At 44.7% G+C, this 12871-nt stretch overlaps 1 protein-coding gene across 1 annotated transcript in view; it reads left to right on the top strand.

The window, feature by feature from the left end:
• LOC100762369 (blood group Rh(D) polypeptide) overlaps positions 1-12859 on the top strand; it is a 38688-nt gene extending 25829 nt beyond the window's left edge. Inside the window, exons 6-10 of the mRNA XM_027399661.2 lie at positions 1709-1846; positions 9449-9576; positions 11246-11325; positions 11620-11693; positions 12747-12859. Of these exons, the coding sequence (XP_027255462.1) occupies positions 1709-1846; positions 9449-9576; positions 11246-11325; positions 11620-11693; positions 12747-12773 (447 nt within the window). The 3' untranslated portion in view covers positions 12774-12859. The remainder of the gene's footprint in view (positions 1-1708; positions 1847-9448; positions 9577-11245; positions 11326-11619; positions 11694-12746) is intronic.
• Positions 12860-12871: the final 12 nt, after the last annotated feature.

Below are 12871 nucleotides of genomic sequence, written 5' to 3'. Positions count from 1 at the left end.
GAGGCCATCCTTGGTTATATAAGACTCTGCTTAAAAGAAAAGAAAAGGAAGAAAAGACAAGTAGTATTTGAACAGTACTTATGTGAGTGAGTGCTGGTTCTGAAACAACGGGACATTTTGTGGAGAAGGATGAGTGAGAGAAAGACAAAAGCCAGGCTCAGAAAGAGCTGACAGATGGGGTAGAGTGTTGTGGGGTGGGTTTGGGGGAGCCTGGCCACAGGTGACAGACTCCCCGCACAAGTTAATCACTAGGGGAGGTTGGTGTGCACAAAAGTAAACTTGGTGGTGACAGGAAGTCTAGGAATAAATAAGGTAGAGTTGCTTAGGAAGACAAAGAAGCAGGTGTCAGAGAAGGCAGGCTTCTCTGGGTCTAGTGGGAGGGAGGGCAGAGTGGAGGTCTGACCCGGGAGCCAGGGACAGCATATTGGAGCCGAGTGTGGTCATATAGGGGCCTAAGCAGCAAGTAGCTTGTATTAATGAACACGTGACAGTGACTTCTGAGATCTGTGCCAGACCCTGGCCTCAGGTCTGACTCAGTGCCTACAGGAACTCCAGAAGGAAGCCTGGCGGTGTCTCGGTGGCTAACTGAGCTTGCTGTCAAGCCTGACCACCCAACATGATCCCCAGGTCCCGTATGGTGGGAGGAAAGAACAGACGCCCAAAAGTTGTCTCGGATGAATGCATGTTCACACTCACACCTACACTAAATAAATGAAAAGAAAACTTCTAGGGCTGGAGAGATGGCTCAGTGGTCAAGAGCATGCACTGCTCTTAGGACCTGGGTGGCTCACAAATGCCTAAAACTCCAGCCCTAGGCCTTCTAGTGCCCTCTTCTGGTCTCTGCATGCACTGCACCCACAGGCACAATTCCCTCCCCTAGCACATACACTTAATTAAAGAAGAAAAAAAAGAAAAAAAAAGAAAAAAAAAAAAGAAATTAAGAGCCACAACTTTTAATCCCAGCACTCGAGAGGCAGAGGCAAGCGGATCTCTGAGTTTGAGGCCACCCTGGTTTACAGAGTGAATTCCAGAACAGCCAAGGCTACACAGAGAAACCTTGCTTGGAAAACCAAAAAGAAATCAATCAAAAAATAAAATTTAAAAAATAAAGACAGGGTCTTGGGGGCTGGGGAGATGGCTCAGAAGTTAGGAACACTGGCTCCTTTACCAGAGGATCTGGGTTTGGTTCCAAGCACTGATATGGTGGCTTACAATTGTCTACGTTACAATTGTCACTACGTTACCAGAGGATCTGATCCCTCTTCTGGACTCCACTGGCACCAGGCATAAACTGCAGACATGTATGCAGTAAAACACTCATTCAGAAATATAAAAGCAAAGTTATTTTTAAAGTTAAAGTTTTTAAAGTTAAAAAAAAAGATAGGATCTTACCCCTTGGCCTAGACCTCAAGATAGCCCTGTCCTAGCCTCATGAGTGTTGGCATTACAGCTCAAACTCTATAAGTGCTCAAGGGTGTGTTAGTAAGGGGTGGCCAGGATGCCCAGTCAGAAGGGCTACTCCCTGAGCTTGAAGGAACCTGTGGATGAATGTCACCTGGTGCCGATGGACAGGAAAGGATGGCGTCAGGACCTGTGAGCCAGGAAGGCCATTAGGAGGCTGCTCATGGCCAATGTGCTGAAAGGCTGTGGGCAAGAGCGAACCCTCCCTGAGTCTTACTTCACCCACCCACAAGGTGTTTCTTTGCAGGTTCACCTCCACAATGCAGTGCTGGCAGGAGGCGTGGCTGTGGGCACCCCATGTTTCCTGATTACTTCTCCTTGGGTTGCCATGGTGCTGGGCCTCACAGCTGGGTTGATCTCCATTGGGGGAGCCAAGTGTCTGCCGGTAAGGAACTGGACAGCTCCTGTCTTAGGGTTTCTATTGCTGTGAAGAGACACCATGACCACTGGAGCATGATCCTCATTGGTCTTAACAATAAAAACCTAGAGGCAGATATCGGGGTCAACGCTGAAAGACCAAAGAAGCAGAGCAGTCACAAGTCACCTCTTACCTCTCTGAATCCTCAGAACAAAAGGGCTGAGATCCTGTGTATGCCCTGCCTTGTCACTTCCTGCCTTCTCTCCGTACAGACCTCCAGACCTCTATGGTTAACTCGTAGCTGTGATCTTCAGGCAAGCTTTATTCGTCAGAATACAAACAAAAATCACACATTTCCCTCTTGTGTGTAAATAAAAAGTGAAGGTTACCCTACCATAGAAAAACTGTATATGATAAGCACAATAACGATATGCTATTATTATAAGGCAGTAATTACATGAACAATGTCTAGTCCATTTGCATTTGACAAATTCAGAGAAAATACTCCATTATCTATCCTATCTTGGTGAGTCCAAAGTCTTGTACCTAATTCACTTTCTATCCTAACTTGTATTACCAATTCAAAACAATCCTTTTATGTCTCTCAGCCTTATACTCTTTATATCTCTTTGTGAGTTTCTTTTCTGAACTTGTTAACAAGGAAAACTGTAACTATCTAGTCTTCAACTCCCTCAGAGACCTGAGAAGGAAATTGATGGGGAAGGCCTTCTGTGTGTATGTTTGTCTTATTGGTTGATAAAGCACTGTTGGCTAATAGGAGAGCAAGTTAGGCGGGACTAGGAGTTGAGGAGGATTCTGGGAAATGTAGTAGGAGAGCGAGTTGCTATGTGATCCTGGCAAGAGAGGACGCATGCCGCCAGCGTCCTTGGTAAGATAAGTCTTTATAAATTATATAGATTAATGGTTATGGCAGGACAGAGCTGGCAAATGAGAAATCCTAGTCATTGGCCAACAGCATTGTAACTAACATAAGACTCCGTGTGTTGTTTTGGGGCCCTAGTGTGGTGGCGGAACTCAGGTAGCTAGTGGAAAGAGTTGTCGTTACAGGAAATATTATCTGAGTAAGCAGGAAATGCAAGCAAGCTACTTCCAAAAGATGTGAGAAATGACAGAATTAGCTGGCTGCCTGGATAGTCACCCGAGGTGATGCTGGGGCGTCCATCTACAGGCCTAGAATATCTGACAGGCTTTTCTGTGAAGCAGGATATTCTGAAGGACTGTCCCGCCTTGTCTTGGCAAAGTTTGGCAGTCGCTTTCTTACCCAGTAGTTTACTTTTGCCACAAAGAAAGTAAACTCCATGTGGAGTTTCTTTGATGCCCATCATCTCCTCTGAAGTAGAGATGCTTCCAGGAGGAGACATGTCTCATTGTCATAAAAAAGAAACTTATGTTAATAAAACATCTTAAATGCTATATTTGTGGAACTCTGAACACTACCTATCTAAAATATATAAGTCTGTTTGACCTTGAAAACATACCAAAAAGTTCAATTGTAACAGGTGACTATCTACTTGCATCTTTTATTATTCTAAGTAGTTTATAATAATAAATTTCAAGGTCTAGAAATTTACATTACATTGTTAAGTAAGCTGTATAGGTACAACACCTTGAATAAATGTAGAAATATATGTACAGTATGTTCTAACAAATATAACCTTAAGTTTATATCAATGTACAAAAATCCAAGCCAATGTAAAATATTTAAAAATAGAAGTTACTTTTTTGGTTTAAAAGTAGATTCATTAATCTACCCTTTTATCCTATTTCTATACCTCCCTTTTTTCTTTTCAAAACCAAAACTATGAATCTAATCCTTTGTTCAGCTTTTTCCTGACCATTACTAATAAAACTTGTAACCAACCTTCCCTAAACAATGACAAATATCCATAACACATTTCTTAGGAATTTGGGCATTGTGTTCTTAAAATTACTTCTTATTGTCTGGGGGGTGATGGTATCTTTAGGGGACCCTGAAAAAATAGGGATAATTATCAAGTCCTGGGAGAGCTAACTCTATCAGTTGTTGCCCAGTCTCTGTGTAATGGACAAGTGCAGGCTTACCTCAAGTCCAGGCTAAGGTAGTCTGTGAGGCTGGACCATCTCAGATAGCCACCTTGAAATTGTCCTGAGCAGTTTGTAGTCCAAAGCTGATCTTTGGGTGGTGTTTGTCAGCTTAGAGTGTTATCATAGTCCTGGTAGAATCATCGTTGTGGGGCCCCTTCCTCCTTTTGGAAATTTCAAAGGTCATTGTTAGGAGTACTCATGGTTCATTGCAGAAAACTTAAACATTTTAAATGTCATATGCAGCAGATCTCTAAGAGGTTAAAGGATCATAATTTGTTATGTACATTCAGAGTACAAAAACTTCATTCCTAGGTACCTGATAGATACTCAAACCTGAAATCATGTACAGGAATCTAGATGAAGTCTTTTTCTAGAATTAGCTAGTACTCTATATGACCATTAATATCATGATGAAAAGTTTAAATATATATATATATATATATATCTTATTAATTTTGAAATAATATTTATATCTTAAGAAAAGGGTTCTTTTCCTCTCTTTGGTTTTTTGAGACAGGGTTTCTCTGTGTAACAGTCCTAGCTGTCCAGAAACTTGCTTTTTAGACCAGGCTGGCCTTGAACTCACAGAGATCCACCTGCCTCTGCCTCCCAAGTGCTGGGATTAAAGGTATGTGCAACTACTGCCTGGCAAAGAGAAGCTTTAAGGAGTCAAAATGAAGCCAAAGAATCATGAGATTAGAAACAATAGAATAAATAGTCCCTTAATTTTGTGTTTTCTTCTGTCCCATATCAGGTGGCTCTCCTGACATGATAGACTTTGGATTTTCCTTTAACAAGCATACTTGGATTTAGATTAGGAGAGAGTCACACTCCAACTCCAAAGCCAGCTTTAATTTTTAATTGAACTGGGAGGACAAGAAACCATTTGCATTATGTGTCTGTAGAGAACAGCAGAAACAAACATTTGGGAAGATTTATGAAATTTTATCCTGTTGGAGATATGATATACCAATAGGCCAATTTATTCTTTTTCTTGGGAAATTTTCTCTGTATGATTCATCCTTTTTCTTCAGATGTCTCATGTGTTCAGTGGTCTTCAGATTCCCTAGTTGGATGCCTTCATTCTCCTGGAAAGACAAAAGCAAAATCCCTATCCCTAACTTTGGGGAAGTTCCCTTTTGGCAAGTTATACCTGAATAAACTAAAGCATTTGCTAGTCATATAATTTAGTTCAGATTGAATGGTCATGCTGTTTGATGAACTATCATCTCTTCTAATAAGAGACCTCTCTTATTCAAATCTAATCTTTATAATATTTGCTTTATCATTTCTCTTGAATTTTTTGTCTTATCTTCTATAGCTACTCTATCATCCAGCAGTATGGTTATTTACAATAGGCATTAGGTTCTTTAATTGTTCTGGGAAGGAGTTTCTCCCATGGTGACAGGGAATGACTAAACCAAATTTGATTCAGGGACCTGTAAGAAGACCCCCCAAGGGATTTCCCAAGGGCAAAGGGTTACCTTATCTGTCCTTTGTGATCTACAGTCATTGGTCCAATGTCAGGTTTGCCAAACCTTCTGCATACTCTAGAAGGGAGGGATGTTCTGTTTGGATTACTCTTAGAAAAAACTTTGTTTCTAGGAACACCCTGCCTACAATCCCTTTTCAAGTGACCTTATTTACCACAATTAACAAAAGCTGACATTTTGATTTTTCTTCAAGCCGCTGGGAATCATCTTTCCTATCCAAGCATCATCATTCTTATGAGATTCAATATTGACTGTATCTTGGATCCACTCCTCTATGGGTACTGATCTTGGCTTTAAAGGCCTAATTACCCCTTTGCATTGTGCACTAGCATTTTTAAAAGCCCAAGATTCAATTATTATTTGTCTAGGTTTTGAGTCTGGTATCATTCTATTTACAGCTATAGTCAATCTTTTTTCTTTTTGGTTTTTTGAGACAGGGTTTCCCTGTGGCTTTGGAGCCTGTCCTGGAACTAGCTCTTGTAGACCAGGCTGGGCTGGGAATCACAGAGATTGCCTGCCTCTACCTCCAGAGTGCTAGGATTAAAGGCGTGTGACACCAACACCTGGCTGAAGTCAATCTTTATAAGAAATCAGTGAAGGTTTTTTTTTTGGTGGGGTGGGGCTGTATAATATTAGTAAATGACTCAGTTCTCTTTCCAACTTCTTCAGTTCTGTTCCAAGCATTCAAAGCTGCTGCACAGCATAGAGCCAAAGTGTGGTCATCATATATAGACTGTCTTTGTGCGTCGGCATAATCTCCCTCTCCAAGAATCTGGTCTTGGAGACTGCTGTGCCTCTAGCCCTACTTCATTGCTCAATGGTCATTTCTCCAGCCCCATGTTCCCCATTTTTTAATATGGGAAAAAACTCTTTTAGCTAATTCCTCCCTTTAAGAATTCCCAACTATCAGGGCTGGAGAGATGGCTCAGAGGTTAAGAGCACTGACTGTTCTTCCAGAGGTCCTGAGTTCAATTCCCAGCAACCACATGGTGACTCAGAGCCACCTTGAATGAGATCTGGTGCCCTCTACTGGCCTGCACGCAGAAGACTGTGTACATAATAAATAAAGAATTCCCAACTGTCTCACCCAATCTGCGGGTGATGATTCAGATGACAGTGAGACGTGAAACTCACGGTAGAAGCCCGAGTGGGTACCACGGCAGCTTAGTTTGGCAGCAGTTGGAGAACCTCCTCCAGGGAAAGCCCACAACCCACCGGGAGAAAAGAAGCCCAAGAACCAGAGAGGAGAATCTAATCCGCAAGGCAGTGACTCCAGCAGGAGCCCTGCGTGCAGCTCTGACCTGCGCTGGTGGCCACAAAGCTACAGACAAGCAGCTTTGCTTTTTCATGAATTCATGCCCCAAAAATTGGACACCAGATGCAGCATGAGTTCTAATTGGTCTTAATAATAAAAATCTGGAATCAGAAATTAGGAGCTGAAAGTTGAAAGATCAGAGAAGCAGGGCAGCCAGCCACTAGAGTTCTTACAAAATCTCCAGGCCAAAAAGAGGTGAGTTCCTGTCTCCTCTCACCTTATATTCCTCTCCCTGCTCAGCCATATCGCTTCCTGTCTGTCTGTACAGACCTCCAGACCTCTATGGTTAACTAGTGGCTAGCTCCACCCTCTGATCTTCAGGCAAGCTTTATTTGTTAGAGTACAAACAAGATATCACCCATCACACCCATCAAGTCTCTTGATGTCTTGTCTTGGTGCCTTGGTTCCCCTGACTTTTTTGTTTAAGATTATTTTATGTGCAATGATTAGAGATGTTCTTGCTTGGTTGGTGCTGGACTGTAGAAGTTAGAAGCTAAGGATGTTGCCCAACACTCTACAGCACAGAGCATGGTCCCCAGTGCCAACATAGAGTTATCAGCCTCAAATGGGAATGGAATCTGTGTCAGGCCCTTCTTAGAATGTGACCAGGAAACTGTCAGCAATGGTGACTGAAAGGTTCAGGCATTATGCTGGCCTGCCCCTGTTACCTGGTGGAATCCACTCAGGCAATACCCTGGTCAGCCCAAGGTTCCATGGGAAAGAAGTCTGCACACAGGTGCAGAGGACCCCTTTAAAAGATAGGCCCCTGCCCCTTTACGCTCTCTCTCTCTACCCCTGTCTCTCTCTCTCTCTCTGTCTCCTGTCTCTCTGTTTCCCTGCTCTGTCTCTCTATGGCGACCGGCCATGGCGGTCAGCTATTTACCCCTGTTCCTCTTCTTAGTCTCCCCATTCTACCGGGCCTTATAATAAACTTATAGTCTTAAGTCTCATGTTTCAGCAATTTCTCTTTTCTTCTTTTTAAACAAAACAATGCCAAAATGTTATTGTTTTGTTTAAAAAGAAGAAAAGAGAAATTGCTGAGACAGGCATATTGACTATAAGTTTATTATAAGGCCCGGCAGAATGGGGAGACTAAGAAGAGGAACAGGGTAATGGCTGACCGCCATGGCCGGTCGCCATAGAGAGACAGTGCGGGGAAACAGAGACGGGAGAGCACACATAAAGAGAGAGAGACAGGGGAGAGAGGGGGAGAGAGAGAGAGAGAGAGAGCATAAAGGTGCAGGGGCCTATCTTTTAAAGGGGTCCTCTGCACCTGCGTGCAGACTTCTTTCCCATGGAACCTTGGGCTGACCAGGGTATTGCCTGAGTGGATTCCACCAGGTAACAGGGGCAGGCCAGCATAATGCCTGAACCTTTCAGTGACTGTGCGGGCTGCTTTCCTTGGCACTGTGATCAAATACCCCCAAGAAGCAACTTAAGAGGGAAGGATTTATTTTGGCTTATGGTTTGCAGGGACACCATCCATCATGGTGGGAAAGCATGGCTGCCAGCAACTCTCTGGCAGCAGGAGTTCATAGCAGCTGTTTGGTCACACTGTGGTGGACCACGAAGCTGAGAGCTGGGGAATGGCGCTGGTTTGTAAACCATAAGGCCCCATCCCCAGGAACTTACTTCCAGCAGCTGTCTCACCCTAAAAAGTTCTACAGTTTCCTAGAGCAGGACCATCTTGGGGTGGGAGGAGGCAGGTGTTCTACCCCTTCAGCTTGTGGGAGCCATGCCACATTCCAGTTGTGACATCACTGGGAAGTTTGTCAGAATTGCAGAATCCCAGTCCTCATCCCATAGCCCCGGCCACTAAATTCTCTACGTGTGAGAGTGAGTGTATGTGTGAGTGTGTGAGAGTGTGTGTGTGTGTGTGTGTGTGTGTGTGAGTGAGTGTGTGTGTGTCTGTGAGTGTGTGAGTGTGTGTGTGAGGGTGTGAGTGTGTGTGAGTGTGTGTGCGTGTGTGAGTGTGTGTGTCTGTGAGTGTGTGTGTGTGTGTGTGTGAGTGAGTGTGTGTGTGTCTGTGAGTGTGTGTGTGTGAGTGTGTGTGTGTGTGTGAGTGTGTGTGTGTGTGTGTGTGTGTGTGTGTGTGTGTGTGCATGCTGGGGAATGGAAACCAGACCCTTGCATCCTCTAGGCAAGCACTCTCCCATCAGTCTATATCCTCGACCTTTCTGAGATTTTTTTTTTTTTTTGGTGGGGGGCATGTTTCCAGATAGGGTTTCCTTGTGTTTTTGGAGGCCGTTCTAGAACTCGCTCTTGTAGACCAGGCTGGTCTCGAACTCACAGAGATCCACCTGCCTCTGCCTCCGAGTGCTGGATTAAAGGTGTGCACCACCACTGCCCGGTGCTTTCTGAGATTTTGAAATCAAGGTTTTATTTATTTTTTATTCCTATGAGGGTTTTGCCTGAATATACATCTGTGGACCGCATACAGAATGGCGAGGCCAGATCGTCTACAACAGGAATGACAGATCGTGGGAAGCCACCATGAGGGTGCTCAGAACTGACCCTGAAGTTCTGAAGGACTTACAAAAGAGCAGCCAGTGCTCCTAACTGCTGAAGCATCTCTCTAGGCCTCTCCTTGGCATTTTAAATGTTTCCTGGGGGGATGTGAATGTACCTATAAAGCATCCTTTAGTGAGCCTCCCTGTCTACTCCCTTTAGTGGCCCTGGTGGGAGGGACTATGGGTCTTGCTTATAGATCTACTTATAACACTATTTTGTCAATAGGTATGTTTGAACCACATTCTGCAGATCCAGAACCCCGGCGGCATCCACTATACCTTCGGCTTGCCAGGTCTGCTTGGAGCACTCACCTACATTCTGATGCATGGGAAGAACAAGAACAGTATATTCAAGTGGGTACCTTGGCCTTGTTCCTTAACCTGCATCCAACTTGGGAGGAAATGTACCCAGAGCCAACGAATTCAGAAAACCTTTTGTTATGTACACATTGTTCTGCCTGCATGTATGCCTGCAGGCCAGAAGAGGGCAATAGATCTCATTACAGATGGTTGTGAGCTGCCATGTGGTTGCTAGGAATTGAACTCAGGACCTCTGGAAGAGCAGCCAGTGCTCTTAACCTCTGAGCCATCTCTCCAGCCCTTGTTTTCAATTATTAAATTTAGATAGAATAAGTTGAGCATGGTGGTGCATGCCTTTAATCCCACCATTCAGGAGGCAGAGACAGGTAAATCTCTGTGAGTTACAGGCTAGCCTGGTCTACAGAGTGAATTCCAGGACAGTCAGAGCAGTTACACAGAGAAATTCTGTCTTGGAAATTTTTGTTTTTAGACAGACTCTTACACTGTAGCTCAGAGTGGCCTGAAACACACTCATGCCTCAGTCTGGTATTACAGGTGTGAGCCACCACATCTGGCTTCAGAAATGTTCCTAACTTATACTTTGTATGGAGCTACCAGCTCTCCAGGCCACTTCTTCTCAAAAAGGGGGCAACTTAAGCCCAAGGCACAGGCACACAGGCACACCGTTTGGAGGCCCCACAAGTCTACACAGCAGGCCAATAGGGTTCGAGCCCACCGAGACACTTTCGACAGCCATGGTGGTTGAGGTCAAAGTGTTAAGTTTTACTATGGAGTCAAGAGTGGCATTGAGGCCATTGTGGGGGGAGTAGTGAAGGCTTTGAAGGGCAGAGAAGTGAAAACTGTATTTACAGCTTCTTGTAGTTGTCTTAGAGTTCAGAGAGAAAGCCAAGCAAGGAGTGCCGTTTTATTACAAGACGAAGTAGGCAGGCAAGGGTGATGCTCCAGCAGCTGCGGCCCCACCTTCTGTGTTCTTGTGTTTGTGCTTGTCTGTGGACTGTTGAATCCAGGAGGAGGAGCAGAGCCCAAAGAGGCTCGGTTAGGAGAGGGGTGCGGCTCAGCCGGTAGTGTGTGTCCCATCCTCTGGCACAAAACTGGGTGTGGTGGCACACATCTTCGATCCCAGAACTTGGAAGATGGAGGCAGGAGAACAGAGAGCTCAAAGTCATCTTCTATTTGGTAGAGGGAGAGTCTGTCACATACCCTGTTGGGGGCCAGCGTGGATTAATCCCATCCGAAGGGGGGGAAGCTGGGTTGTTCAACACCTCTGACTGTATGATTACACTGAAGAGCCAGTGTCGGCCAGGCTTGGGCTGGCCCACGGAGTATGGAGACTTTGATGTGCCAGAGAGGTCTGTGGAGCCTCTCCTTCTGTCCCAACTACATCTGCGAAACTCTACAAGAAAGTAGCAGTAGCCGGGCGTTGGTGGCTCACGCCTTTGATCCCAGCATTCGGGAGGCAGAGGCAGGTGGATCTCTGTGAGTTCGAGGCCAGCCTGGTCTACAGAGTGAGTGCCAGGACAGCCTCCAAAGCCACAGAGAAACCCTGTTTTGAAAAACCAAAAAAGAAAAAAAAAAAGAAAGAAGAAGGAGGAGGAGGTAGCAGGGACATGGCAGCTGAGAAAAGGCCATTTGCTTTCATCACAGTCCTACTTGGCCATGTCACCACTAATGTAATCTGTCTTGTTTGTCCCCATGCCTACAGCCTGACCAACCAGATGATCAATGACTTTGGGGCTCTCAGCTTTGTTCTGGCAATGGGAATGGCATCTGGACTCCTAACAGGTCAGTGCAGTACTAGGCTTTAGTCCACTAGAGGGCAACATGCTACACATGTGTATGCCTGGTCCCTTTCTCCAGAATTCACCCCTCAGCTCCAGCTTTTCTCTGTGTAGCTTTGGAGGCTGTCCTGGAACTCACTCTGTAGATCAGGCTGGCCTCAAACTCACAGAGATCCGCCTGCCTCTGCCTCCCGAGTGCTGGGATTAAAGGCGTGCGCCACCACCCAGTTTATTTCAGTGATCTTGAGGTAACAAATGAACTCTGCATACTTTAACATTTAACTACCATTTGTTTAAGGTTGGCTCCTAACTGCCAAAGTGTGGAGAGCTCCCCACACATCCAAGTACTTTGATGATCAGGCTTTCTGGGAGGTAAGATTTTTAAGTTATTAACATGATAAATTTATTGTGTATATGTATGTGTGTTCAAGGAGAACAGAGGACAACTCATGGGTGTCCTCTTCAAGTGCCTCAAGCTTAAACATAAGAAAATGGAGGCCCATTGGAGATTGTTTTAGAGAGGCTACAACAGGAAAATTCCAAACTCGCTCAGCGAGTTGGGGAAAAAACAAAAGAAAACCTAGCCTGTTGGGCAGACTCCAGCGTGAGTCCTGTGTGCAGCTCTAGCCTGTGCTGGTGGCTGCAAAGCCACAGGCAAGTGGCTTTTTCATGAATGTGCACCCCAAAAGTTGGGTGCCAAATGTTGCATGAATAAAAAAAAACCCAAAAATAAAAAAAAACAGTGACAGATATTGGGGTTAAAACTGAAGATCAGAAAAGCAAAACAGCCAAGTCTCTACCAAGAAAGGGCGATCTTGTCCTCAGTGTGACTGCAAACTGCACTGAGCTTATGCCTTGAGGTGGTGGTAATTGGAAGTTCCAGGCCAGCCAGAGCAGTTACACAGAAAAACCCTGTAGACAAGGCTGGCCTCAACTCATAGAGCCTTCTGCCTCTGCCTCCCGAGTGTTGGGATTAAAGGTGTGCACCACCACTGACAGGCTAAAGATTTTTTTTTTTAAAGAATTAAAAGTAATTTAAGCCAGTCAGTGGTAGCATACGCCTTTAGTCCCAGCACTCAGGAGGCAGAGGCAGGTGGATCTCTGTGAGTTCAAGACCAGCCTGGTCTACAAGAGCTAGTTTCAGGACAACCTCCAAAGCCACAGAGAAACCCTGTCTCGGAAAAAAACCAAAAAAAAAAAAAAAAAAAAAGTAATTTAAGCATACAAACACACACCAAAAACCAAACCAACGAAAAATGGAGAAATAGAAATGTAGAACTAAGATCTCTCCTAACCTAAGATTTTGAAAGTGACAGCTGGATCCCAGCCTACTCTACAGAGTGAGTTCCAGAACAGCCAGAGCTACACAGAAACTGTCTTCAAAAACCAATGAAATAAAATAAAATGTGTGCTTTGCCTTCACAGTTCCCTCACTTGGCTGCTGGGTTTTAAGCAAAACCACCTGAGAACGAGGCTGGTTGTGGAGATGCTCTCTCCTGAGCTCCATGTGTGTTTGTAACGTATGTGTTACAAGAAAGTCTTCCAAGTGG

The sequence above is a fragment of the Cricetulus griseus genome, chromosome 2 (genome assembly GCF_003668045.3).
Source record: "Cricetulus griseus strain 17A/GY chromosome 2, alternate assembly CriGri-PICRH-1.0, whole genome shotgun sequence".
In the NCBI taxonomy this organism is placed as follows: Eukaryota; Metazoa; Chordata; class Mammalia; order Rodentia; family Cricetidae; genus Cricetulus; species Cricetulus griseus.
Note: the sequence above shows the minus strand (reverse complement) of the source record. Positions and strands in the feature narration are given on the sequence as shown.